We start from the raw sequence: 27,993 nt of genomic DNA, 5'->3' as shown, positions 1-27,993 counted from the left end.
CCAGCCTTAGTACTGATGGGTTTTTTTTGTTGGGTTTTTTGTTGTTGTTGTTGTTTTTGGTACCGGGGATCGAACTTGGGTCCTTGCACTTGCGCAGCAGGTGGCGAAGTGCTGATCTTTTTAAGAATCAGGGCAGGCTGGGTCCTGCAATGCTTCCCCAAGATGCACAAGGTTTTTATTTCCCCCGCACTCCTCTTCTGCAAAAAAAAAAAAAGGTGGGGGGTGCACAGCGAAATGATCTGCTGTCCAGGAAGATTTCAAATTAATAATGTATAGGCCAGGGATTTAGCTCAGTGGTTCTGCCACCTGCCTCACAAACACAAGGTCCCGAGTTTGATCCCCGGTACCAAAAAAAAAAAAAAAATCAAATTAATAATGTATAAAAGATGTTCAGCCAGCTGCAATACCATCCCTATAATCCTAGGTACACTCAGAAGGCTGAAGCAGAAGGGTCACAAATTTGAGGCCAGTCTGGGCACTTTAGTGAGACCTTGTTTCAAAAGAGTTTCAAAAGAAAATAAACTATTATGGGGGTGCAGTGGTAGGGCAAGGCCCTGGGTTCTATTCCCAGCGTGAAACACACACACATATGAAGTGAAGCTTCACATATGTCAGTGAAGCTTAACCAGTAAACCAACACCCTTCAATTTTACATCCTGTATCCCCCCCACCCCCACCGCCGCCCCTGCCTTTCCATCTTCTCACCCTTAGGCTGTCTTCCCCCATCTAAAGTCCTGTCATATTTGCAGTGCCCTAGATTCTAGATTTGTCTGTTTCCTCATGCTTTGGTGCTTCCTATTCTGTCACACCAGGAGCCGCGTGTTGCCCCAGTACTTAGGATTCCAGGTTAGATCACCTGGATAATGACAAGCAGGGTCTTCATGACTAAAATGTTTTCTTGTGTAACTAATATGTTTTCACTAATTGTTAACTATTCCTTTCTTATGGCTGTAGGATGCACATGCATCCGATCCAGTCTCTGCCCTCATTCCCAAAGACCCCAGCACCAGCAGCATCACCAGAACAGCTACCACCACATAAACCCCCAACACTTCCTCTGGATCAGGTAAGGATTACCAAAAATTAGAGGTTTTCTTACTCCTCCAGGTGTAAGATGTAAATATAGGGTGAGTATTAATTCTCTAAAGCTTGGGACTCCCAAGTGTTTCAGATTTCAGAAATTTTCGGATTTCGGAATATTCTGGATAGACTTTGCCCAATCTGCATGCCTAATCTGGAAACACTCCAAATTCTGAACCTTTTTGAGTGTTGTGTCAACAACAATAACAACAAAAACCGTTTTGAATCTTGGAGCAGTTGAGATTAGGACTCAACTTGCCCAGGACCACCTTGCTATGCTTATTATTGTAGTCCTGGGGATTGAACCTAGGATTGTGCATTTGAGGGAAGGGCTCTACCACTGAGATTTACCCCTATTCTCTGAGAGGATCTTTTAAGGTATTGTGTTAATACAGGAACTTTTCCTAAAAGTGCTTCATGTACTGCAGCCACCCAGATGAAACCAGTCTCTGAGACCCTGTAGTTGTCTTCCACACTGGGAGTGCCCACGGCAGAGGCGTCAGTTGGAGCTTCTCTAGTGTTTTCTACAGGGCCCTTTTTTCTATTTTTTGCATGGTAACCTGTTGTTCCAGGAGTGTTTAAGCTCATTTTTTCCAAACTGCCTGCCCACCTTTCTTTTGCCACAGTCCTGGTTTCTCTTATCCTTCTCACCTATTCATTTGAGAGACAAGTCAGTCAGGTTTGGAATCATAGTAGCTACCTTTGAGAGCTGCTGCTCTGCCAGGTGCTGTGCTGAGAGTTGCTGGATGCAGGGACTCATTCAGTCCTTCCCCTGACCCTGTGAAGCACTGCAAACAGTGGCAACATTTCCTAATAAGTGCTACACCTGCTAAGTGTTGAGGCGCAGTGGTGGTTAGCCTATGGCATGTGTGTTGTTTTTCTTAGTATTTGAGTTTTTTCTAAACTAAAAACCTCAGTATTCAAGTTTAATTACAGTGTTAGCACTTTGTGATAAATGGGTTTTGGGTTGCACTTTGGGCACTCAACTCTAAAAAAAGTTCCCCATCACTGGGCTAGGGTCTGATTCTGGGATCCAGGTCCCGCAGATCTCCCCTCTGGGAATAAACTGTGTGTAGGTGCACTCGTGCAGCTCTTTGACTTACTTAATTTTTGTACTGGGATAGCACCCAGGGCTTCATACATGCTAGGGCAAGCACTTATCACTGAGCTGCATCCCTAGCTCCCTTTGACACATTTTTAATTTTTTATAACAAAAAAAATCTTTATGTTTTCCTCAGAGCTAGTTCAAGGAAGAAATAACCCCCAAGGGAATGGAAAGCTGCATATGAAGAAGACAGCACATGGAGGATTTGGGGATGACCTTGCCCAACTCCATTCCTGTCACCCTGCTCCACCCCTTCACATGAATTATACCCTGCCACCAGGAGCTGAAGCCACTCCCGGCCTTTGAAGCACACTCCACAGATGACAGACTTGCAGCTGTCCCAGGCCAGTGGACTGCTTGCATGGCTAACACAGTTGGGAAGAACAAATGGACCTATAGTCCATGCTGACTTCTCCAAATCCAGGGACTTGTTCAGGGAAATCGCTTTGTACTTGAGAGGGGGCCTAGTAGGAATGGAGTGGTGCTTTTAACTTCTCATGAGCAGCTAATCTCAGGTATTTCTTTGGGGAAGGGACTACTTGTAGTATTAATGTTTTTGGAGCTGGGTCCAGTTTACAGAATTTTCATGTTGCCTTTTAAAATAATTTTTGTTGGTGGTGAATGTATTGTACATAAAATGGGGAGGGTGGGTGGGGATGTGGAAGAAATGGGAGTCCCAACTGTAGTGGGCACACAGCACTGGAGTGGTCTCTCTCTGTCTGTTTACAATCATGTCACAATGAACGCTTTGGGGAGCTGGAGAAGAGGGGAGGCAAAGTCTCATCTTGTCATCTGCCACTAACCGTTTGCTAAGTGGCTGGCCAGCCTTTTAACAGCTGAAGGACTTCCTTCCAGTTGGCCTCAAAGTACAGCTCAGTTATCACCCTCCCCGTCCATCTGTCAGTTTGAGGCAGAGTACTCTCATGTGCCCCACTGGCGCTTTGCCCCAGAAGACAGGCTGCTCTCACTCTGGTGACCCAAGTCCTGGGCTTGGGAAAGCAGTGTCCCTTCCTGATTTTGCCACCAGCTTCACCAGATACCTGCAAACCGGTATCAGGAATTGGGATCATTTTAGAGTGTTTCACTCATTAGAAGATAAAATCATCCTCTTCACAGGCCTGTTAGGACTGTGATCTAGAAGGCATCACACACAGCTTTCTGGCACAAATCACATTTTGTGAAAGTGACTACTCAGGTTTGTATATGTTAGTTTCAATAAAGAAATTGCACAGGTTTAAATAGGGAAAATGTATTCTATAGTTCACAGTTTGAATTTAGGAATATTTCAGTATCTATAGTTGTTACTCAGTTTAAGTGAATCATAGTAAAATCAATCGTGGTGATTTAAAATAGCTGTCAAGGACAGATTCTTGGAAATCATTTGTTGTATCAGTCATAGGAAACAATTTTACAGTATTAAATTACTTTAGTACAATTTTAGAAATGAATTACACTGGATTCCCTCTGTTTACCATTCTCTTGTTTCATCAGATATGTCACCAAAGTTAGGACCTACGTTTAAACTTTTGAACATGCCACAAAAAAAAAGCTAAGAACATCCTAAAGTTACAGGTCTTTGTAAAGAATAGCATATTTTAAAACATGCTTTTGTGATATTAGAAAATTCTTCATAAAATGTTAATCTGTCTTAATTTTTTAAAATTTAACTGCAAGAGAATTCAGTGGTACCCTTTACTTCCATTTCTCTTATCCTCTGGTTGACAGTCTGCTACACTTGTGTGATCAGAGGGAAGGGAAATAGAAACTTGCAGGTTATTTAGATGGAACCCAAGATTTCCACTCCAGTATAAAGGAAATTCATACCAGTTAGTGAATGCTTATTGTCCTGAGGGTGTTTCTTAAGAGCTTAAGCACTGTCAAGTTGAACAGAGATAAAAAAAATAGATGCCTTCAATATATGGTGCACAAAAATATGAATTTTTCTCCAATGGACTTTCAGTTTAAATTTAGTGTGTTTCCAAGTGGATTGAGCTGTCAGTCTGAATTTCAGTTCATCCTAAATCTTGTCAGACTAGCACTGGCACGGGCTGGTTTAGAAGAGTAAACAGAGATCAGAAGATTTGTGGGTGGATCTAATCTGTCCTTAGACACATAAGCTAACTTGGACAGAGCACGACCACTTCATTTTCTATGTTTGTGCAAAAAACGAGAAAGAACAAACAGCTGGTATGGGCTGCTTAGACCTTGTTTGGGTTCAGAGCAAGGAGCATTCTGCCACCAACAAATGAGAGGCCTTGACTTCTCATTAGGGACATAGTAACTGCAGGGCCTCTTCCTTCCATGTTGCTAAGCCTGGAGGGGTTGCCATATGCTTACTGCTGAGAGTCATGTCCTTCTCTGTCTTCCAGAGGATCCCCCCATTACTTGATGCTACAGAAATGCTATGAACAATGCTGGGGGTGGGCGGGGATCAGTAAATTCCTTTATCCCTAACCTCCCTTCTTGGTTTAGACTGATGAGAAAATATTAAGGAAGGGAAGAGCAATAGAAAGCTGAACTACTATGTTATAACACTGAACAAAAGCAATATAGCAAAATGGTCAGCCTTTTGCGTCATGGATGGAAATTTGATCAGACGGTTCATCTGTATCTAGTATAGACCCAGCTTCTATTGGTCTTCGAAGTGCAGATCTGCAAAGAGCTGCTTGGAGCTCCCAGACCACAGAAACACAGAGGACCTGAGCTGCTGTGAACCCCCTCATCCACTTACCCCTAAGCAGGATCTTCTGTTCTTACCTTTCTTCCTCCTCTAGCACTTCTCTTTCCAAGTGTCTTAAGCACATGCAATGTCTTAAACCAGATGCAAATGCATTTGCCATGCTCTCCATAGGGAAATGATGTTATGTAATATGTAATAATTAGAAAATAGTATGTAAGGGTGTGTCCTCACAAGGTTTGCTCTCAGGCTAGACAGACATATGATCTTGGAGATCGGTGTCACCTTGTCAAGTGTGCTGGCTCTCAGTGGTCCCCAGCAGGACATGGCTGAGATCCATGTACAATTGGAAATACTTCCACTCTGGGTTGACTTAACTTTATTAGATTTGTTAATAAATTAGAAACTCTTTTCAAGGCTTAAGAGAAATAAAAGATCCAGAAAAAAAGTAGAGCCTTTTGGAAGATTCCTGGTTTTATTTCTCTTCTGAATCTGTCCATTAAAAAAACAGGAGAGCTGGGGACATAGCTCAGTAGTAGAGCCCTAGCCTAGTACATGCAAGGCCAGGGGTTCAATGCCCAGTACCACCAAAAAATAATAAATTAGCAGAAGTTACTGGCTAAAATTTGTTGATAGACAAATGTGGAGACTAGATAAGGATAAAACATGCAGGATTCAGCCAAGTGTGGTGGCACATGTCTGCAATCCCAGCATTTTGGGAGGTTGGGTTAGGGGAATCATATGAGCCCAATCTGGGTGACTTAGCAATACCCTGTCTCAAGGAATGATCAGAGATGTAGCTCAGTGCAAAGGCCCAGGGTTCAATCTCTGTTACTGGGGGAGGGGGGCTTTTTGTTCATAAAAATTTGCATTTCCACCTCTTAGAAGTAAAATTGAAATTAAAACTTTTCCTTGTGTCCTGGGTCAGGTTAGGTTAGCTCTTCTGGTGGTGCCTGTGCACTCATTAACAGTACTTATGTTCCCATTCTGTTTCAACAACTCTCAGACTGTGAGTCCTGACATGCCTCATCTTCATGAGTGCTTAGAAGGCCTTCACTCCTGTAGTCTCATTCAGTTCAAAGCTTAGCTTTTGTATTGTTTTGTTTCTTTTTTTTTTTTTTTTTTTTTTTTTGTACCAGGGATCGAACTTAGCCCCTTGCGCTTGCGAAGCAGGCGACAGAAGCACTGAGCTAAATCTCTGGCCCTCTTTTTGCTTTTTTGAGACAGGGTCTTGCTGTGTAGTTCAGGTTGGTCTTAAACCCATTGCTGAAACTCAAGTGATTCTTGGGCCTCAGCTTCCTGAGTGTACCACCATGCCTGGCAAAATTTAGCTTTAAATGGCAGTTTACTCTAACCATCCCCTTAAAAGTGCTTCTCAGGACTAACCATTTGGTGGCTTTATTCCATGGCATCTATCTGTCATAGAATTATTGTTTGGTTAATTCCTGCTGTCATCACAGGGTATGCTGACTGCTATCTCAAACACATAAAATCCAATATTGCTTTCACAGCTGGGCGTGGTAGTCCCAGCACTTCGGAGGCTGATGCAGGAAGATATCTGTGAGTTTGAGGCCAGCCTGGGCTACATAGCAAACCCTATCTTAAAAAAACAAAATCAATGTTACCACAAACAGCCTTACAATTCATTCATTCTTTCAGTGCATTCCATGTGGTTGGACATATTTTTCCCCTCCCTCCTTTTTTTTGTACTAGGACTCCAACTCAGGACCTTGCACTTACCTGGCAGGTGTGGCGCCACTGAGCTGTATCCCCAGACCCTCCCTTCCTTTTTTAATTAAAGTTCAAATTTATAAATGCTATACAGTTCTTAAGAGCTAATTTGAAATTACCCAGGAAAGTTTTTAATCAAGAGTCTCAAGCAAAAACAGTTCTATAGTATCAGAATCCTGATAACATTTGTGAGAACCTTGATTTTTCCAATAAATAAAGACAAGGAGTTTTCTAGCATTATTTCCCCTTTCGTGTTTGTCTGTTGGTCATTTCACCCTCAGGTCAGATTCTTCATGGGCTCCCATCAGGGGAATCAGTTCCATGTTTCAGAGCGTCACGTAGTGTTCAGTCCTGAGAGTGTTTGGGATGTCCTGTCCCAGCAGGTAGTTCTTTGGAGAGCTGCAGTGTGGGTTGAGTGTGCAGAGGCAGTTATTTGCTAAGAACTGTGGATGTGGTTGAGTCTTACTTGATGAGCAGACATGGGCTCCCAACTCTACTGTGTAACCTTAAGCCCCAGAGTTTTACTCTTCCCCCTCTGGAAAACAGAGTTGAGGTGAGCTTCACTGCATCCCAGCTCAGATAACCTCTTGATACAAGCTTTTCTCCATTCTGGGTATTGATCCTTCTCTGTGCTAGACACCCAAATGGATGGAGGGACTATCTCCTGCTGGAGCTGAACTTTTTACCCAGTCTCTTCCTCTCATTCTGCCTGATAACCAGCTGATTGTCCTGTGTGTGTTTTTGAAAGGGTTGGGTGGGTGGGAACAGAGGTGCAGATATTAAGTTATTAAAATGCTGATGCCCATGGATAGGCTGTGGCCCCTCCTTTCCCCCAGCAAGGGCCAGGTACCTCACTCGCCTGCATTGCTGCAGCACTCAGCATTGGGCAGTCAGCTCCTGCTGTGAGAGCCAGAGCCCTGTGAACCTTCCTGGCCAGTACTGGAAAGGGCAATGCTATTTATTTTTATATTATGTATATTTTGTCGTGGTCTGCTGATTCCCTGTTTCACTGAGAGCGACACTTACCTCAATAGTTAGTTCAATATTGTGTATTGGATAATTTGTTAAAAGAACTTTTTAAAAAGCTTTTTGAGCCTTGGAGGTCTGTAGATTTATTTCCATATGAACTGGTTATTTTGTATAAAGTACATTCTTAAAGCAGCAAGACTGGTGTGTGTCTATGTGTCCCTTTTATCAGCAGGGCAAAGCAAATTCAGACTTCCATAGGATAAGGGTTTGAAATAGGACATAATGCATCATGTAGAAGTGTGCTCTCCATCTCAGCTCTGACACATCAAGGTCAAGGGTCTGGGGAGGAGAGGACGTGGTGGCACATGCCTATAATCCCAGCACTCTGAGAGGGTAAGGCAGGAGGATCACAAATTCAAGCCTGTTCTTCACAACTCAAAATAATAAAAGGCTGAGGATGTAGCTCAGTGCGAAGGCTCTGGGTTCAATCCCTAGTTACAATAACAACAACAACAAGAAGTGTGTGTGTGTGTGTGTCTGTGTGTGTGTGTGTGTATGTATGACAGTCGACCCGCTACAAGGGATAACTACAAAATCACCCAAGAGATTAAAACAGTAATCAGGCAATGCTAAAACACATCAAGAACAAAATAATTCTTCACAACGCTTCCCGTCGACACCCACCTCGTGCATCCCACCACCACCCAAGTCATGCATCACCCAAGAAGGGGCAGGGTCCTCTTGTGAGTGTCTCCTACAGTGTGCTACAGTGATTTTGGTCTCCTTCCAGAATCTAGTTGGCAAGGCAGGCAGGATCCAGTCAATAATGGGAGCCCCAGGCAGCTCCCGAGTGAAACATCTAAATCACAGGTGGCCTGAAATAAGGGCTATAAATTAAGAAAGGTGCTTTCAGGGACCAAGGATTTTCCCTCAGCGGTTCCCCCCACCTGCCTCACAAGTGCAAGGTCCTGACTTTGATCCCCAGTACCAAAAAAAAGTGCTTTCATACTTGCCTAGATTTTTAAATTTCTAATTCCTGGGAGGCTTTTTGTTAAAAGGTAGGTAAGGAGTGGAAGATGGAAAATAAGACACATTCTTTAGTTAGCTGTAATCTTAAAACACCAAAGCTCCTATTTCACCCTCAAAGAATTAGTCTTGTAATCTACTAACCCTTGTGCCATAAAATTCCAACCACAATAGCACCATTTTCACAATCTGTTGGGTTTTATCGCTTTCTAAGGCAATGACATCTTCCAGTGTCCATTTGTGTGGTGTCAAATTATCCCTACTCATACACTTTATGGCTGCCATTTTTGAGACTTTTCATTCAACTGCTATTTTAAAACTTTCCAGCTCAGTTATTCTTCCATAAAAAGCAATTCTATAAAATGCCAGTCACATTTCCTAGGTTAGTAACAAATAATATCGTTTCTAAGACAAAAATCAACTTGAGAAATCATTAGGAAACCCCAATTGTTATTTTTTGACATTAAAACTTGTTAGCCCCTGTAGGTAACATAGCTTACACAAATATTCTATACCGGGAGCTTCATTCATAAACAGGAGAAGCAATCGTGGTGCGATTTAGGGAAGAACAGAAGGTACTCCTACTGTGGACATGTCCTCAAGTTCTAGACACCTGTCCATTTTGACTTTTGAACACATCCAGAGGTGGTGCTTCTCCATAAAGATTAGTGTCTTGTCTCTAAACAAATTCTTACTAGAACACTAATTTTATAAACAAGTAGACCCTCTCCTTGCCGTTTCGCCCTCATCCCTACATTCTTGTGAGTACTGCTGAGTTGAGAAAATAATCAGGAGTTTGGAGGCCACCCTTCTGCCTGGAATCATCTGGAGAGTTGAATGGCCTGTGGCATGGAGTTGTTATGCAAGAGGTGCCTCTGGCAGAAGGCCACCAACCCCTTCCTCCTGGGCGGCCGGATTATCTGCCAGCTCGGCCGTAGAGACAGAGCTCTGAGTGTCCACACTGTGGAAGTCCTTGCAACCAGCGCCCTTCCGCACTCTGTTGCTTGGCCCTGCAGATCTGTTTTCCCTACCTCTTGGCCTTCCCTTGGGTTTCTAGAAGGACTTTCATGTCTTTATTTTAGTCCCCTTTCTGCTATCAAGGCTCCTTTAGTTTTCTTAGGCAATTTTTACAAAGCCTTTAATGCAAAATAAACTGAATGGCTAGCCAAGAAGGCAGCTGGAAAGTGCCCAGATTTGGCTGTTGTGTATTGGACCCCACCCCCTTCTGCATCCATGACAGGCATAGCAATGCGGCTGCCCTAGAGGCCACTTCAGGTTTGGAAAACCGCAGCTTGCTCCTAGAATCCTGAACTTGAACCTCATTTGAGACAGCAAATGACCAGGATGATTTGCCCTATTGAAGCCTGTTAAAACCGGACAAAATTTTTGAAAGAAAGGGAAACAGTTCCTTGGATTGTATTCAGGGATTTGCTTTGAGAAGGAATTTGAGTTTTTAGGGGGAAGCCAAAGACAAGATTCAAGTGAAGCCTGGCCTGAGAATGCACCAGGAACTAAGATGAAGATTGACTAACTCGCAATCAAGCTTTCAGTGAGTACTGTTGTCCCTCAGTGTCTTAGGGATTGGTCCCGGATGCCCCCAATCCACAGGTGCTCAAGTTGCTTCTATAAAATGGCATAGTATTTGCATGTAACCTATTTGCATCCTCCTGTGTGTACTTTAATCTCCATTACTTATAATACCTAATACAGTGTAAGTGCTATATAAGTAAACTGCTGTTTAGAAACTAAGAGAAATATAGTAAAATGTTTTCAGTACAAATGAAACTTTTTTTCCCAAATATTTTTGGTTCACAGCTGAATCTATAGGTGCAGAGACCATGGGTACAAGGGAATGACTGTACTTACCAAGTACCCACAGCGTGCCTGGCGCTTCGCCTGGCCAACGAGAATACAAAAGCAAAAAAATAGCTTCCTCTGTTCAGAGTTCATAATGAAGAGGGGGAAAAATGCAAGCTGCAGAAAACCTGGATACAGTAAGGTGCTAAAAAGAGTACACTGCTTAAACTATTACATTAAGGAATGATTTTTGTTTCCTCTAATCAGTTTAATTGGACAGAGCTTACTATATAAGCCAGAGAGGAAGTGTCCAGTTAGGGACTGCTGTTCCATAGCTTGTTCGAGCAGCACTCATACTTAGTCTTGTTTTTAACCAAACCTAAAATGGTGATGACAGTTCAAAATTTTCAGCTAGCAGTAATTATGAGACCCAGTGTAGTACTAAAGGAACATCTCCTAGAGTCTTGGCATAGATCTGGAGAACTAGAGAATTGATGGTGGTACAAGTGATACACACATCCCTGCGACTGCAGCTCCCTTAACATTTCGTGATTATATGACCTATTGTGATTGTCAGAATGTCCTGGGGTGGGGTATTTAGCTCAGTGGTGCTGACGCCTGCCTCGCAAGCACAAGGTCCTGAGTTTGATCCTGGTACCAAAAAAAAAAAAGTAGTCCTGGACCTGCAGCATTAACATCACTTGGGAACTTCTTAGAAATGCATATTCTTGAGCTGGGCGAGGTGGGACACACCTGTAATCCCAGTATTCTGGAGGCCGAGGCAGGAAGATTGGAAGTTTGGAGCCAGCCTGGGGGTACATAGTTCAAGGCCAGCCTGAACTACATAGAAGACCCTGTCTTACCCACCCCCATGCACCTTATGGCAACCCTCATACCTGTTTGATCAGACACAGGGCCCAGGAACCTGTTGTAAGCAGCCCTTTGGTGGTTCCAGTGACCCCTACAGTTTGAGAACATAGACCTGGGGAATGGCCTGGTGTCAGTGCTCGGTCCTTAGCCCTGAGCTGAGTATCTCATTGAAACCTGCCTGATAGGTAGCACTGCATCGGATGAACTAGGCCATTCACCCCCGTGCTGCTGGTTAACACAGAATAAAGGTAATGGAGGTCCCTCTGTTCCATACCTGGCAAAGGAGCACAGCACAAGAATGGCTGCAAAATGGGCAAGTTTACTCCTTCCCCATCCTGCCTCCACACCTCACTCTGACCTGCCTTCCAGGCCACCCCACCTGGGCCCTCCCACTTTGCTCTGTCAGATTTCACGCTAGGTCTACTTTCAGTGGCCAACCACTGCCTAGCTGGCCAGCACTGTCTGCCATCCTGTGCTCGCTGCACTGTGCTGCCTGACAACTTGGTCCTTATTCCTGTGCCGACTTCCACAGCTGCAGAGCAGTTCAGTCAATAAATTTGCAGGGAGCTCATGTTTTGCTTTGCCATCCTAACCAGTGATTGTCAAATCAGTCTGGGCTGCCTGATAAGGGTTGTTTTAGCTTTAAAAAAACAAACAAACAAACAAACCCAGGGCCAGGGATTTAGCTCAGTGGTTCTGCCACCTACCTCAAAAGCACAAGGTCCCAGGTTCAATCCCCAGTACTACCAAAAAAAAAACCCAGACACCTAGTGCCCTTCCCCAAGATACATCATTTTTATTGGTAGTAAACCAGGGGCATCAAGATTTTTTAAAGCTTTCCAGGTAAATTATTTTGTGCAGTCAAGGTTGTAAACCACTGTCCAGAATAGTGCCTCAGAACCTCGACTGTGTGCCTTGTCATGGGCGATCTCATATGAGACCACAACTGGAGAAGGGCCTGAGCCTTTGCATTTCTAACAGACACTAGAGACGGCTCTCACAGGACCACCCTGAGAGTAGGAAGGCTGCGCTGTTTATGAGGGAGGCTACTAGCTATATTCTCTTATATGCTCTTCCAAATCTTAACCCTTTTTAAATTTTTCTGCCTTTTAAGATTTCCTGCTAGTAACACAGTAACATCCCCCTCACCAAAGCGGACACTCTCTTGTACCCAGGAAGTGGTGGTTTGCACTGAAATACATCTCCAGCCCTTTTTTTTGGTACCAGGGATAGAACTCAGGACCTTGTGCCTACGAAGCCCTTTTTATTTTTTGAGACAAGATCTTCAGAAGTCACTAAGTTGTCCAGGCTGGACTTGAACTTACGGCCCTCCTGTGTCACCCTCCAGAGTGCTGAGATTACTGGTGTGCACCACTGTGCCCAGTTTTTGGCTCCCTTTCCTTCCCTGCCATTCTTTGGTCACCTTTTCCAAATTACTACTGGACATTGCTACCTAAATGTTCTGCTGCCATTATTTGTGATTTAGTTTTGTCTGCTACTGTTTTATTCATTTTAGGTGCTGGGGATCACGAGTTCAAGCCCAGCCTAGGCAGTTTAGCAAGAACTCTCAAAAAAGGCTGAGGATATACTAAGTTCAGAGGTACAGCATCCCTGAGTTTGAACCTAGTACCACAAAAAAAGGTCCTTTCTTAACTGTACTATTAATATCTTTTTTTAACTGTACTATTAAAATTTTTATTAATAATGATACCTCCCCGTCTCCTCCCTGTGCCACCAGTTTAGATTTAAATGTGACCCCTTTATTTCATTGCTCACCTTGCTTCCTGTATTTATTTTATTTTTTGTGTGGCTAGCACACATGATAGGCACACGATAGCTCTACCAGTGAGCTATACCCCCAGCCCTCTTTTACTATGGTGGTAAAATATGCAAATATAAAATTTTCCACTTTAAGTTTACATTTCAAGAACATTTAGTACACTCATCTTGTGGGACCATCACCACATCCATCTCCAGAACATTTTCCTGTTCCCCAGGTGAAACTGTACCCATTTAAAACACACTCCTCATTCTCCTGTTTCCTCAGCACCTGATAACTACTTCTCACTTTCTGTCTCGTGGTCTCTGAATTTGACCATTCTGTGTGCTTCCGTATAAGTGGAATCATAGTATTTGTCCTCTGTGTCTAGCACAGTGTCCTTCGGGTCCATCCATGTCACAGCCTTTACGGGGTTCTCTTCTTTTTTAGAGCTCAGTAATAGTCTATTGCATCTAAAAGCCACATTTTGCTCTTCTTTCTTTCTCTTTCTTTCTTTCTTTTTCTCTTTCTTCCTTTCTTCCTTTCCCTCCCTTCCTCCCTTCCTTCCTTCCTTCCTTTCCCTCCCTTTCTTCCTTCCTCCCTTCCTTCCTTCCTTCCTTCCTTCCTTCCTTTCCCTTCCTTCCTTCCTTCTTTGTACCAGGGATCGCTCAGGACATTGCCCTTGCCTGCTTGGCTCCACTGAGCTACATCCCCATCCCCTCATAGTCACCATCTTGATGGGTGTGAAAAGGCACCGCCCTTTCTTGTGCATTGTCATCCCCTCTTTTGCAACTGCCACCTTAAACTCAGGCCAACAGCCAAACTTCTCCCGACCCTCTCCTAACACACTGCTGATGTCATAGCTGGGATGTCAAGTGTCTTCCTCCTGCTGTCCCCAGTGTGTGTGGTCTGCCAAGCCCATCAGTTCCTCTCTAGAGCCATGAGCCATTTGCATCTCTTCCCCATGTGTATAGGCTCTCATTTTACCTCTTTTTTTTTTTTTTTTTATTGGTACCAGGGATCGAACTCAGGTCCTTGCGTTTACACAGCAGGCAGCAAAACCGCTGAGCTAAATCCGTGGCCCTCGAATTTTACCTCTTGCCTAGATTATTGTCCTCTCCCTGTCCTAAACACCCACAGGCCCTTATGCCGTGTTCACTGGCATTCTGAGCCAGCTTCCCACTACGCACCAGAGAAAGAAGAAAATGTCCACACAGTGGCCCCTTCTCACATGCCTGGCACTGTACCACGAGGCCTGCATCCAGGCTGAGTGCCGGCTCATAGATGTTCATAAGGTAACTCTTAGGTCATAGCTGGCCAGCAATAAAGCGGGATTCACACCAGTTCAAAAGCAGTCATTTAATCCTCACCCTAAACCTAGTACCTCATACCCTTTAGGTGAGGAAAGCACCTCAGTGAGTGACTTGCCTAAAAGGAGATGGGCAGTAACTGGGAGCTGGGGTTTGGACCTGGCTCTGCCTCTAACCTGTCCAGGGTCAGTTCCCCACTGCTCCCAAATCCCTGGCCCTGCACCTAGACGCAGAGTGGCTTGCCAGTGTTACTCCCCTACTATCTCATCCCTTGCCCCAGATTAGACAATCTGCCACTGAAGAGAAGCTGAGTGTCAGTTTACCTCTACCTTTGCTCCTACAGCTCCATTGCCATTTAGCTGGCCTTCCCAACCCAAACCAGTTGCCACTTTCTCCCTGAAACCACAGTTCTCCATACTGGAAGAAATCCTAGGCCAATCTTGAGCTCCTACAGCTCTGACTCAATAGTCGCGTTCTGGAGAGAGGCGAGGTGGCAAACAACAGGCAGCCCTCCCACAGATGATCCCTGCTGAATGAACAAAGCCTGTCTCCCTGCATGCAGGGCCTTATAGGACATTGCAGTGTCCATTAGCTGCAATTTAAAATTTGCATAGGGCCCAGGGTGTGGCTCAGTGGTGGAGTGCTTTTCTAGTGTGTGCAGGCCCTGGGTTCCACCCCCAGCACTGAGGGAAAGGAATGCGTGAGACCCACGCACCAACAAGAGCTCAGGCACCGAGTGTTTGTTGTTTTTTTTTTGGTACAGGGGATTGAACTCTGGTCCTTGCGCTTGCGCAGCAGGCGGCGAAATCACTGAGCTAAATCCCTGGCCCTACACCAAGTGTTTTGTAAAAGTGTTTCCACTGCATTGATTTCCGTTTGTTTGTCCACTTCCCTGGTTCCAGGTCTCTGAGTGGGTGGAGAGTCTCCCTTCAGTCTCTACACTGCCTTGGTCAAATCACTTGCAGCCTGAACTTTCAAAGTCACACTAGCAACCAAGTTAAACAGCCACATGCTTGTGGCCTGGGAGCTTGGGCTTAGTGGTGTGGAGGCTCTTTGAGAGTTGATTCTACACAGCCTGTTTGAAGGTACAGTGAGGAAGGAGAAGGGCTTAGTAATTACCAAGGACGAAGCAGATCCACCTGCCCAGTGTCGGGAACCTGCTGCTCCTTGCGGTGCCATAACTTGGCTTCTGGCTTGGGTTCCAGAAAAGGCAGAAGTTTCTTCCTACAAGCAGGTAAGTGTTGATCTTGTCTGTGTGTCAAGCTTGGACTTGGTAGAAGACTCCTAGCAAATAAATAGTTGGAGAAAGGAAAGAGCAGGTAGTGGGCACCTGCTGCCCAGAGCCAAAAAGGGCAGGAGGACATGGCTGCTCCCTGACTCTGGGGCATTCCAGGCAACCTCCAGGCCAGGAAGCTGACATCAGTGCCAATGATCCAGAGTGGCTCCTGGCTGCCAGCATGAGGGGCTACTCCCTGAGAGAGGTCTCTTGCTCTGCTGGCCCAGCTGAGACAACCCTGGGCATGGACCTCATCCCTTAGACCCCCCAGCCCAGCTCCTCACCATATGAAGAAATGGGGGCCGCTAAAGAGTACATTTGTCCCGTGCTAGGACTGCCAGGTCAAAGGTGAGCATTGCCTTCCTCATTCACTGACTGAACAGTATTTGTTGGCCACTTCTCTGTACTAAAGCCTTGAGATGTAGCCTTAAGACTGTCTTGATTCTCAAGTAACTTCTCATGTGGATGGGATGTAGGTTCGTAGGTTACTGCAACACGCCAGTCAGTGTGTGGTCAGAAGGCTCCAGGCTAAGATCTGAGGACTTCAGATAGGCTTGTAGGAGGAAGTGACTTCCCAGCCGAAGCCCAAAGAACAGGTTTGCAATTCATCAAAGGTCCGTGGGCCGGGGATTTAGCTCAATGGTTCTGGCACCTGCCTCGAAAGCACAAGGTCCCAAGTTCACTCCCCGGTACCAAAAAAAAAAAAGTCCAATGAGGAAAGAGTGTCCTGGGTGAAAGGGACAGTATGAGCAAGACTTAGGTGCTAGACTGTGATGTCCTCTGGGCGGTGGGGCAGGGAGTGAGTAGAACCTGTCCCGAGCACCCTGGTAAGGAAGCAAGGCATTTGCAAGGAGGCATAAGGGTGCCTCAGCTCAAATCCACCCACTCAGCTCCTGCCCCCAAGGGAGACCTGAGCAGCCTGGCCTGAGGCTGAGATCCACTGCTGGATGGCGCTGGGGTGGCCCAGCAGTGCTGCTGGGGAAGACACAGGATAGTGTGTGGCTATGTGTGGTTACATAGTGAGTTCAAGGCCAGCCTCAACTACATAGCCAGACCCTGTGCTAGGATTACCGGCATGTGTCACCACACCCAGCTTATTTTATTTCAGTTGTAGTCCTGGGGAGGGAAATGTGCTAGGCAAGGGCTCTACCACTAAGTGGCACCCCAAGCCCTGTATCACTGTAGAAGTCCATTCCTGTGCTGGATCCAGTAGAATTTCAGTTCTCTGAAGAGAGTGATCTTGTTTTTGTCCCCAGCTATGTCCTTGCTGCCTGGCCTGCCTCTGGTACTCTGTAGGTACTCAAGGGTTAGTTAATAGAATGACTAACATTCGGGCCTACAGATTGACTTAGGCACAGCCATCTTGGATCCTGTTGTTGAGTTTGGGATTTTCCCGGAAACTTGGATCCTTTAATACCGCTGAAGCCGCATTCAGGGCAGCAGGGCAGGCCTGTAATTCCAGCATTTACAGGGCTGGGGATATAGCTCAGGACAAAGGCAAAACAAACAAAAAAACAATAAAAATTGGGGCTGAGCTGAGTGTAGTGGCACATGCTTGTAATTCCAGCTACTCAGGAGACTGAGGCAAAAGGGTCATGAATTCAAGGCCAGCCCAGAATACAGAGTTAGAGCCTGTCTCAAAAAACAAAACCAAACCAAACAAAACCTGGGGCTGGCTATCAGTTTTCTTCTGCTGAGTATTCTCTAATATCTTAACTGGTACCAGAAGCCTTCTCAACTCTTAGCCTTTGGACACCTAAATCTGCTAATGGGATCTTCCAGGACTGGGGTTTCCAGTGGCTTGCTACAGTCTCAGGTGGCTGAGCTGGGGGGTCTCAGCCACACACACCCCACCAGGCAAACACTCCTGAGAGTTGGAGGTGCTGTGGAGCAGGCCTGGATCTGGGGTGTCCCTGAGTTTTCAGGCTTCTCTTAAACATCCCTATTCCAATAGTCAGGAAACTATGGATTCTAACATAGAAAATTTTCTCTGAAAATAAACACCTGTAATCTCAGCACTCAGTAGGCTGAGGCATGAGGCTCACCAAGAGTTCAAGGCTGGACTAAAAACCATAGCGAGACTCTGTCTCAAAAACAAATACATACATACATACATGCAGGAAATCTGCAAGAGCAGCTGTAATGTTCTCACTCACTTGACTCTGACTTCCCATAGAAAGGGTTCATTCTTTTTCTTTTTTTCCTGCAGTGCTGGGGATGGAGCAGAGACTCACACATGACAGCCAAGGGCTTTACCCCTGAGCTCCACCCCTGGACCTCCTATTGATCTTTAAAGCAGCCCCCCCCCCCCAAAAGGAGTATCTTCTTCCCTTAACAACTTCCTGAGTGTCTCAAGGAACAGGGGAGACACTGATTCCTTCACATTTTGTGACCAACTGCCCCAAAGCCCCAGCTTTTAGAAGCATGCAGTTCAAGCTTCAAGAGGTGGCAGTGGCTCCCCAGACTCAGGGGGCTGTAATGTGAATTCTCATTCCTAATGCAAATTTTGGGGATCAGACTCTTGACTAAAAGTTTCAGAAAACCATTCTCACAAGATGTGCAGTGAGGCACCAGGACAGTTGAGTGTCTCAGACTCCAAGGTCAGGAAATCTGGGGGCTGGTGTGGCCCAGTGTCAGTGCTGGCCTGGCCTGCACAGGGCCCTGGCTTCCAGCTTTAGGGTGGGGTGAGGATGCAGCGACACTGGAATGAACTGGAAGCAAGATTAATTAATGTCTCCCTCTTTTTTTTTGGTGATTGAATCTAGGGCCTTGAGCATGTTAGGTAAGCACTTTAGGCCTGAGCTTTATGCCCCGGCCCTGCCTATTTCTCCTCCAATGTACTTGTTTCCCTTTTCTGAATCTTTCTCTGCAAATATCCTTCCTTTTTTTTGCTGGCAGACCCACACTCCATGTTACAAACCCATTCCTCCAGTTGCTCCCACCAAAAACTTCCACAGCACCTGAACTGCTTTTCCCTCTCATCTGGCCCATCAGGGAGGCCTAAGTGCCCTGCCTTCCACACATATCCTCAGTTCAAATCCTTCCCCCTTCCTGGGCAGCCCCGCACCTCTCCTCCATCACTGCAATAGCATCTCTGACTGCAATCTGCTCTCACAGCATCCAAGCCAAGCCTGTTGACAGCATGTCATATCTCAGCTCAAAACTCTCACACCTGTAATCCCAGCTATTTGGGAGGCTGAGGCAGGAGGATTGAAATTCCGAGGCCAGCCTTAAAAACTTAGTGAGACCCTGTCTCAGGATAAAATTTAAAAAGGGCCAGCGTGTAGCACAGTGGTGGAGCGATTGCTTGATGTGCACGAGCCTCGAAGCATTGCAAAAGAAGAAAAAGTGAGAGGCCCGGCGTGGTCAGGCCCTAGCCATCACCGCCATGACTGGGTCTCCCTCACTGGCCTCCTCGCTGGGCTTCAGCTCCCGGTACTCACTCTGTGCTCAGCCTTGCGCTTGCTCTGCCTCATTTTTGGCAGTGCTGGGGATGGAACCCAGCACCTCATGCATGCTAAGCACCCAGTCTGCTGCTGAGCCACACCACCACCCTGCTTGCTCTGCCTCAGTGCTCTCCCCGACACGTACGTGATGCGCGCCTCACTTCCCGAGGTCAGCTACGCGGTGAATCCTTGGTTAAGTCTCCACTGACTTCCTGCTCCCCAGCCCCTTCAGAATTGCTTTCTCCATAGTATTTACCAGTCTCTGGTATCTTCTGGCTTCATTTATCTTGTTTATGATCCATCTCCTCTACAATTCGGGTCTCTGAGAGCTGGGACCACAGTCTTGTTCACTAATACCTGCCATTCAATAAGATTTTGGGGTGCTGGGAAGTGAATTCAGGACCCCATGCAGTGTGGTGCTCTTAGCCTTCTCTCTCTTCCTCCTTTCTTCTTATCTGATCCCAAAAGTCCAAAAGGTCGAGCAAGGGCAAAAACCAGAGCAAGCTGGTACATTAACTCATGACTGTCCATTGTCCTGTCAGGTACCAGCTCTTCCTGCTCCCCAGGAGCCATTAGCCCTGTGTCCTGCAGCCCACCAGTGGCCCCCATCCCCTGCAAAATGTCCAGCCAGGATTTGAGGTAAGCTCTGGTGGGATGACTGGTGTGGAGAAGAGTTGCTCAACATCTCCAGATCCTGAGGAATATGATCGTGGTGGCGCTTGCCTGTAGTAGCAGCACTTGAGAGGCTGAGGCAGGAGGATTGCCTTGAGTTCGAGCCCAGCCTGGGCTCCAAACTGAGTTCAAGCCCAGCCTGGACTATACAGCAAGACCCTGTCTCAAAAATCAAACAGATCCTGAAGAGTAAGCTGAATTGGAAAGGAAAGCAAGTGAGACTCATTTCCCCAAGTTTATGTATGAAGTTCCCCTCACAAAAAATGCACAAATATGCATTGTTCAACATAGGTTGTAATTGGATGCATTTTCTCAGGTTGCAGAATTTAAAACACAATCCTATTTGTTGTCACAGTTTCTGGTTTGCTTATCAAGGTTCCTTTGTGAGGAAACCTACTATTATCTACTTGACCACTTCCAGATAATCTGTCTCCAGATATTTTCCCCATGTCTGCCTCTGGCCTAATAGATAAGGAAATTGTACCATGTTCCATGAAGCCTGAGAAATTTTTTTGTCCGTGTTCCATCTTCCTAACTCCCATACTTAACCAGGACATAGGGTCCACTTTATCTAGTTGTTTTTTTTTTTTTTTTCACTTTATCTAGTTTTGCTTTCTTTTTACTTTGCTTAGAATTAGATAATCTCAGTACCTGAACCCTGGTTATCTCCTGCTGACTAGCAGCCTTCATCCTCTAGTTACTGTCAATAGCTTGGGGAATGGGACATGCAGGGAAGTGTAGTAACTTGCTCTGGCAAATGGCACAGCAGGATTCTCACTCAGTTCTGTCTGAGCTGAAGCCCCAAAGAAAGCTGTAATGTTTGGAAGGTTTTGCACACATGGCTGAAGGGTGAGGAGAAGCCAGAGACCAGGGTCTGGGGCAGCTCCAGAGAAAGAGGAAGCCACAGGGGCTTGCCAGTGCCTTGAAGGTGGGGTTGTCGGGGCCTCTTCCCAGAAGCCCTGTGGGTCCCGGGGGGTGGGGGGGGGGGGGGAGTAGTCACTTCTCCATTGGGCTGGGGCAGATGCCACAGTGTGGCCAGGGAAAGGCAGCAGGTTGGGGCGGGCGGCTGAGGAGAGGGCTGCCGTTCCCACCTTTCTCAGCCCTGTTCCCACTGTCCTGTCCCTCTCGGCCGCACCCGGCTCTGGTCCTCCCTCACACAGCTTCTCTCCTTCCTGTGGCCCAGCCTCGCTGCCAAACTCATCAACGGAGGAGTGGCAGGGCTCGTGGGGGTGACCTGCGTGTTCCCCATCGACTTGGCCAAGACGCGGCTGCAGAACCAGCATGGGAGAGACACATACAAAGGAATGTAGGTGCAGGGAGGTCAGGGGAGATGTGGCGGATGGAGCAGCCTCCTGACATCCTCTTCTGGCCTCTGCTTCCAGGATGGATTGCCTAATGAAGACAGCACGTTTGGAGGGCTTCTTCGGCATGTACCGAGGTGGGCTGATGGGGCTTCCCAGGGAGGCCTGGCCTGGGTATGGTGAGGATAGTCAGGCGGCCCAGACGCTCAGGCCCTGCAAATGGATACCACACTGGGTATGGGTGTTCCGTCTGCCCAGAGAGCTGCTGGGATGGGGCCTGGGCTGCCAAGTGACCCTGGACCATGCTGACCGTGCCTTCTTTGGTGGAGGCAGAGGCAGCTGTTCCCTGGTAAGGCTTCCCCAGTCACCAGTGAGCCATGCTGGGGCTCAGGAGTCTCGGCTCCCTACAGGCGCTACCACTGCTTCAGTGTATGTGTGTGTGTGTTGATCAGCATCTTGCTAAGTGTCCCAGACTGGCCTGAACTTGCAATCCTTCTGCCTCAGCCTCCTGTGAGCAGACCTAGCTCACTGTGTGAAGTTAAAGCAAGTGAGCCCTAGCCTGGCTCCCTCCCTCCCACCTCCCTTCCCCTCTGCAGCTCCCACTGCTGCTGGGAAAGGCTGACAGGGTCCGGATGGAGAGGGCTCTGAGCTCTTCCTGATCAGATCCTGCCCTGCTGCTGTCCCTGCAGCATCCCCATGCATGGGCCTTGGAAAATGGGCCCAAGGCTAGTGCTGAGGAGAGCTAACGACCAGTTCCCTTGAGAAAGAAAAGGAATACCTGGGCAGGGCCAGGGGTTAGCTCAGGGCTTCTGCTGCTTGCCCTGCAAGCTCAAGGGCCTGAACTCGATCCCTCGTACCAAAAAAACCCCCAAAAACCCTGGCCAGGCACAGTGGCACACGCCTGTAATCCTAGCTATCGGGAAGCTGAGGTGAGAGAACCCCAAATTCAAGGCCAACCTGGGTCACTTAGCAAGACCCTGTCTCAAAATAAACTAAAAGGGATAGGGTTATACCCCAGTGAGAAGCCCTGGGTTCCATTCCCAGTACCACAAAAAATAATAATAAAAACCCAAAAACTATGGGAAGTACTCAGCAGCCTGTGGGCCTGGATGGTGTGGTGGAAACCCTGTCCCTGTCCTTGGGGTTCACTGTTGGGAGGTAGACAGGAGAAAGATAAGATGACTTCCTGGGGTGGGCATGGTGGTGCACATCGGTAATCCTAGCATTTGGAAAGCTGAGGCAGGAGGATTGCTGTGAGTTCTAGGCCAGCCTGAGCTACATAGTGAGACTGTCTCAAACAACCAAAAAAAAAAAAAAGACGACTTCCTGATAACTGGATGCAGAAGTCCAGAAAGAAAACAGATGGGTAACAAAGAGGGAGGTATGAAAAAAAATTCTGTTTAAGTGAAATAGGCCAAGGAGCCCTGCTGCAGCCTCGGGGAGCTGTCCCCGGGGAGGACTGCAGCTGCTCACCCCTGTTCCTCACTATCAGGGGCCGCAGTGAACCTCACCTTGGTCACCCCGGAGAAGGCCATCAAGCTGGCAGCCAACGACTTCTTCCGGCACCTGCTCATGGAAGACAGGTATGGCCGGGCTGCGGCGGGCCAGAGAGCCCTTGCAAACATGCCTCAGTTGCCTGTCTGAATGTGTTTAAATATAGGCACACCTATGGCAGAGGGTTGCTGTGTTTGGGTGGGTAGATGTAAAGGAACAGAAAGAGCGAGTGTAATTTGGGAGATAGGCAATATCTTCAAGTGAGAATAGAGAATATTTAGTAGACAGATTCATCAACTAGCTGATGAGGTTTTAAATCAGCCCCAGAACAGTTTGAAGTTCTCCCTTCCCATTGCCCAGAGAGAAGATATGAGGGAGCAGGGAGAAGCAGGTACTTCTGTCACTCTGCTGTTGCCGGCTTCCCACTCCCTAGCAGCCTCTGGTTGAGATTTAGACTCAGATCTTTAAAGAGACCAGGGTGATTACCCAGCTGGGTAGGTGGCAGCCAGTGGTGACAGGGAAAAAATTCCCATCAGTGGAAAGTCTCAGCCACTGCGGAAGGTCGATGAGCCGGGGGGGGGGGGGGTGTGTGTGACAGGACTGGCCTGACCCTGAAGGAGCCTTGTGGTCCCACAGGATGCAGCGGAACCTGAAGATGGAGATGCTAGCCGGATGTGGGGCTGGAATGTGCCAGGTGGTAGTTACCTGTCCCATGGAAATGCTCAAGATTCAGCTGCAGGATGCTGGACGCTTGGGTGAGGCCTATCCCAACTTCACATATGGTCAGTAAGGCTGAGTCAGAACAGGTCATACCCCGCCCACCAACCTTTACTGCCCGGCATGCAGGTGGATCTAGTCAGGTCTCCAGGGCAACAGAAACCTTTATTTTATGGTGACACCTCTCAATACTTCCAAACAAACAGCAGAAATGAAACTCTGATTCAGGAGAGACAGAGAATACCCACACCTAATACCTCTATTGCCTTGACATTTAGGCCGACTTCCCAAAGATTTTAAGAAATGTCAATGCCCTGCTCACTGAACTCTTCAGTCAGTAGGCATTTTATGCTGTAGAAGCTGGCTTTTTGGAAGAAGGCATAAAAAGGGAGAAGAGAAACATTCCCATTCTTTTGGTTTTCCCTAGAAGAGAGGTTTGGCTCTTTTCTCAGTCCTGGTCCTCTCAGAGATACAGTGGTTCGGGTACCAATGCATGTAGTGGGGAGAGAGGGGCCTTTTCTCTGGGCTCTGCCACGTCCCAGTTAAGTAAGCTCCTGAGTCCCAGGTCCCGAGCAGCCCTAGCAAGAAGCGGCTTGTTCTGCTGCATGTGTGCTATGCTAGGTCGGCTCCGAAGCCTGCAGCAAACACACTTGAGGGGACAGCAGCTGTGAGGCCCTGGAAGCCTAAGCCTCCTGTTTCTATTTGCAAAGAGCAAGAGCCCTGTATGGTAGTTTGTAACCCTGGTAAAAAGCTCCAGTATTCCTAAAACACTTTAGGGACTTTTTTTCCAGTACTAGGGATTGAACCCAGAACCTCTGTACCAAGCTGCATGCCTAGTCCATTTATATTTCGAGATAGGGTCTGACTAAGTTGTTAAGTTGCCCATGTTGGGCTCTTGCCTCTGAGTTGTCCCAGAGCTAGGACTGACCGAGTGGGCTACCTTCAGGGTGTGTTTTAGGGTGCCTGCCGGGGCCCTGGGTTGAGATGGAGCCTGTCCTTCCCTTTCAGCGGGGCATCCCCAGGGCTCGGCCTCGGCTCCTCCATCCTCCAGGTCCTACACCACAGGCTCAGCTTCCACCCACAAGCGCCCGTCTGCCACCCTCATTGCCTGGGAGTTGCTGCGCACACAGGGCCTGGCCGGTCTCTACAAGGGCCTGGGGGCCACGCTGCTCAGGTGAGCCCTGCTTCCTTCCAGTGCGCATGGGCACACTGGGCCTGTTTCTTGGGACCGAAGGGCACTGCCACCTCTTACCGGGCATTCAGGCCAGGCTGGGAGGCCACTCCCATGCTTCCTGCCACATCGCAATGGCCAAGGTCACATAGAGTGGGCACCTGGGAGACTAAGGTTTTAGGTCTCTTCTCCAATGACTAGGAGCATGAGTACTGGGTGTGCTGGGGGCCAAAGGCGCCTACAAGGCCTGCAGCTCATCTGCAGGAGTGGACACCCACCACCTCCCGTGCTGCTCGGCCTGCAGGTGCTGGCCAGGCATAGCGCTGAGCAGGGTGGGGGCACACAAAGACCTTTCGTGCTATGTAGACTGTTGCCCTACCCACCAAGGGCGCCCAGCAAGGAGGCGGTAACTGCGGAGCCTTTGTGCCCCGCCTGCTGAGCTCATGGCTTCCCACATGACCTGGAAGGAGTGAAGGAGGTCCCTTCAATGCTCCCTCCTCCCCTGCAGAGACATTCCTTTCTCCATCATCTACTTCCCGCTGTTCGCCAACCTCAACAACCCTGGAGTCAGCGAGTCCACAGGGAAGGCCTCATTTGCTCATTCCTTCGTGTCAGGCTGTGCTGCAGGTTCTGTGGCTGCTGTGGCGGTCACACCTCTGGACGGTAGGTGTCTGATGCAGAGGGGCTGGGCTCCGGGGTGCCTAGCTGTCTACAGGACAGACAGAACTCCTGCACTGGCACTGGAGCTTCAGCTCACCTGTGGGTGAGCACCCCACCCTGGGGCTGACAGTACTCACCAAGGTCCTCACAGACAAGGGGGGCTGAGGAGAACGTCACTATCACTGACAGTCCCCTCCAGCTGGCATGGTGGTGCTTGGCTGTAATCCTAGCACTCTGTGAAGGCTGAGGCAGGACGATCACAAGTTTGAGCTCAATCTGGGCAATTTAGTAACTTAGTGAGACCTTGTCTTAAAAAAAAAACAAAAAACTGAGGGGTGAGAGCTAGGAATGTAGCTCAGTGTGAAGCTTCTGTGTTCAGACCCTAGTAGCAAAAAAAGAAAAGAAAAAACAAACCAAAGACAAGACAATCCCACAGCTTTATAAGCACTAATTTCTATAGCTTTGAGCCAAAGGCAAGAGCTGATCAGAAGTGAGGAGACGATGCCTCCCCGTCCTGGGCTGCTAGCCTGCTGTGCGCAGGTGGCTTCTACAGCAGGCGCAGCCTACAGGCTCTGGTGATTTCTAGTCCCTTCAGTGACAGGACTGGCCGTGCAGGTCCATCCTGTCTGCGCTGGCTCTCCCTGTGTGGGGAAGAAGCCAAAAATGAAGTGTTCGCTATGTATTTTAATTTCTGCTCCATTTAGTTCTGAAAACTCGAATCCAAACCCTCAAGAAAGGCCTGGGTGAAGACAGCTACAGCGGGACAGCTGACTGCGCCCGGTGAGCCCACTCCCCTGCAGCGCCTCCTCTGTATCTGTTGGACTGGGGACCCCCAGTGTTTCTGTTTTGTTTTGAGACAGGGTCTATGTAGTCCTGGCTGGGCTCGAACTCCGGAGGATCCTCTGGTCTCAGCCTCCTAAGTGCTGAGCTCATAGGCGTGCACTACCATGCCTAACTGGAGCCTTAGGCTTTTTTGAACTCTGTCCCTTTCCCTCATCTCTTGGAGGAATTTAAAAAAAAAAAAAAAAAAGTATCAGGGAGCTTTTTGGTCTCCCCGATTGTGGTCCTGGTCCGATCAAGCCTAGCTTGCAGGGCCTGGACCCCGCTGCCAGTCACCGGACAGCACGCTTGTACCGGCTGAGGGGAGGCTCCCTCCCTCCCGCCCGCCCTGCTGCGGAGGGGCGCAGACGCTCGACGCCAGGGCTGAGTGTGCACCTTCCCAGCAGCTCACTGCTCTTCTTTCTCCCCAGGAAGCTCTGGACCCGGGAGGGACCGGCAGCCCTCATGAAGGGGGCAGGCTGCCGCGCCCTCGTCATCGCACCTCTCTTTGGCATCGCCCAAGGTGTCTATTTCATTGGTATTGGGGAGCGCGTCTTACAGTGGCTAGAGTAGCTCGGGCTGGAGCGCCCAGTCCCCTCCCGCTGGGACCTCCCTTAGACTAGAGGGGGTGGAGTAAGGCACCGCCCAGGTTGTGCTCCGCCCTGCCCTCTGACTTGTAGTGCTACCTCAGCCTCAGAGAGACGGCCCCATCCTAACAGGAAAGTTGTTACTCCCGTCGATGAAAGCAGCATTCATTTCCTGTGGCAGTGGAGCTACAAGGCCCTTAACAATGCTAGCTTTGGTTGTGTTACCCAAGACCTTCGCTGTGAGGAACAGCTGAAGGGCTGTTTCTGCATTTTAACACTGCCCTTTCACTCAAGCTCAGTAGACTTGAGTCAGTGGGAGGATTTAATTTGGTTAATCTCAAGTAAATAACATGGTTAGTTCCAACACGGATGTTAAGGAGAGGTGTCAGGGGCCCAAGGGCACTAGCGCCAGAGCTGGCTCGAGCTAGGGACCCCCGTGAGCATCAGGCAGGGCCAGGCCCAGCAGCTGTCCCTTGCCCCAGCCCTGCTGAAGCACACGCTTCAGCACTGGCACCCCCACCCACCATGACATCCACGGGGCACTGGCTGAAATAAAGCTCCATGGTTAGTGTCATCTTGTGAGGGAATCCTGTGTTGTCTGCCTTTATGTTTGCTTCAGAACCAAACTGGTTTGTACAGCCCTGTAGCAGGGCACTGCCATCTGTAAGCCATCACTCAGGAGGATGGAGAAGACCCGGGGGTACTTACTCTTTTTACCTGCGTTTTAGTCTTGCTTCTCTCTGTCCATCACTTCCTAACTGCCTCACCTTGAGGAACTGGGTCGGCTGTGACGGTTCTCCTCGTGAGCCTTGGTTCCTTCCTCCAGAGGCTGCCTCACAGAAATAATGTCACACAAATAAAGGAAAAACGCCTGTCCCAAGAGCCGGCCGGTACCTACCCTAGTCCCCTCCAAACCTAAAACCAAGGGAGCAGGCTGTGCCAGAGTGGTCAATCCTGGTGGCCTCACTCTGTAAGAGGACGCATGCGGCACTGCCCCTGGAGGCAGATTCAGACAAGGCCCAGCTCTGCCCCGACCAGCTTTGAGATCCTGGGCAGCCCTCAGTTGCTATCTGAGAACTGAAGAATGGGGAGAGGGAGGAAGAAAAGTTCTCTGTACAACCATTCCGCCTAGCCCAAGGTAACCCCCCAAAACTTAGTTTCCTCTTTTACACTGCCCAAACTAATAGATCTATTTCCTTAGTAAAGTAGTACAACTCACAAGGCTGAGGTGTAGCTTACCATGCATGAGGCCCTGGGGACCGTCCACCTCTAGCATCCGGATCACCCCCAAAAAAGTTGTAAACTCTTCTGGGGACAGAAAATACTGAACAACCGTGTGGAGTGTGTAGAAGATAATAAAGGGCTGGGGAGAACAACCGGGTTGACGGTCTGGTGAAGTGTCAGGAAGCCCCAAGGGTATGAGGGGGTTAATGATTTCCTCAGGAAGAACTTTTTTTTGTGATGGGGTCTTGATCTGTTGCCCAGACAGCCCCTGAGCGCTGGGGTCCAGTGATCCTCCTGCCTCA

The 27,993-nt window shown here is 48.1% G+C and overlaps 2 protein-coding genes and 1 long non-coding RNA gene across 10 annotated transcripts in view; 2 read left to right on the top strand and 1 right to left on the bottom strand.

Moving 5' to 3' along the window:
* Cecr2 (CECR2 histone acetyl-lysine reader) overlaps positions 1 to 2,815 on the top strand; it is a 144,657-nt gene extending 141,842 nt beyond the window's left edge. For all 5 annotated transcript variants that reach the window (XM_021249578.2, XM_013068852.3, XM_021249582.2 and 2 more), the window contains 2 exons: positions 955 to 1,066; positions 2,319 to 2,815. In XM_021249578.2, coding sequence (XP_021105237.1) covers positions 955 to 1,066; positions 2,319 to 2,324 — 118 coding nt within the window. In that variant the 3' untranslated portion in view covers positions 2,325 to 2,815. The remainder of the gene's footprint in view (positions 1 to 954; positions 1,067 to 2,318) is intronic.
* On the bottom strand, positions 7 to 19,596 carry LOC147830214 (uncharacterized). 2 transcript variants are annotated; one of them, XR_015439605.1, is made up of 2 exons: positions 19,192 to 19,596; positions 7 to 15,608 (listed from the first exon to the last, which is right to left on the bottom strand). It is a non-coding gene; the product is annotated as an uncharacterized LOC147830214 (long non-coding RNA). The 2 variants fall into 2 exon arrangements; XR_015439606.1 differs by having other exon boundaries at positions 19,303 to 19,596.
* On the top strand, positions 9,390 to 27,054 carry Slc25a18 (solute carrier family 25 member 18). 3 transcript variants are annotated; one of them, XM_013068879.3, is made up of 11 exons: positions 9,390 to 10,137; positions 15,227 to 15,558; positions 19,589 to 19,685; positions 20,902 to 21,024; positions 21,101 to 21,156; positions 22,512 to 22,602; positions 23,150 to 23,268; positions 24,239 to 24,404; positions 24,910 to 25,064; positions 25,766 to 25,841; positions 26,316 to 27,054. In XM_013068879.3, the coding sequence occupies exons 3-11, from the start codon at positions 19,666 to 19,668 to the stop codon at positions 26,347 to 26,349; spliced, it is 840 nt and encodes a 279-aa protein (XP_012924333.1). In that variant the 5' UTR covers positions 9,390 to 10,137; positions 15,227 to 15,558; positions 19,589 to 19,665; the 3' UTR covers positions 26,350 to 27,054. The 3 variants fall into 3 exon arrangements, with proteins under 3 accessions (XP_012924333.1, XP_004837662.1, XP_012924324.1); XM_013068870.3 differs by having other exon boundaries at positions 9,395 to 10,137; positions 26,312 to 27,054; XM_004837605.4 differs by lacking the exon at positions 15,227 to 15,558 and having other exon boundaries at positions 9,392 to 10,137; positions 26,312 to 27,054.
* The last annotated feature ends 939 nt before the right edge of the window (positions 27,055 to 27,993 follow it).

The sequence above is a fragment of the Heterocephalus glaber genome, unplaced genomic scaffold (genome assembly GCF_053883595.1).
Source record: "Heterocephalus glaber isolate CG9 unplaced genomic scaffold, H.glaber_assembly_v1.0 deba00000281, whole genome shotgun sequence".
Classification (NCBI taxonomy): Eukaryota; Metazoa; Chordata; class Mammalia; order Rodentia; family Bathyergidae; genus Heterocephalus; species Heterocephalus glaber.
This window is presented reverse-complemented; position numbering and strand designations above follow the sequence as displayed.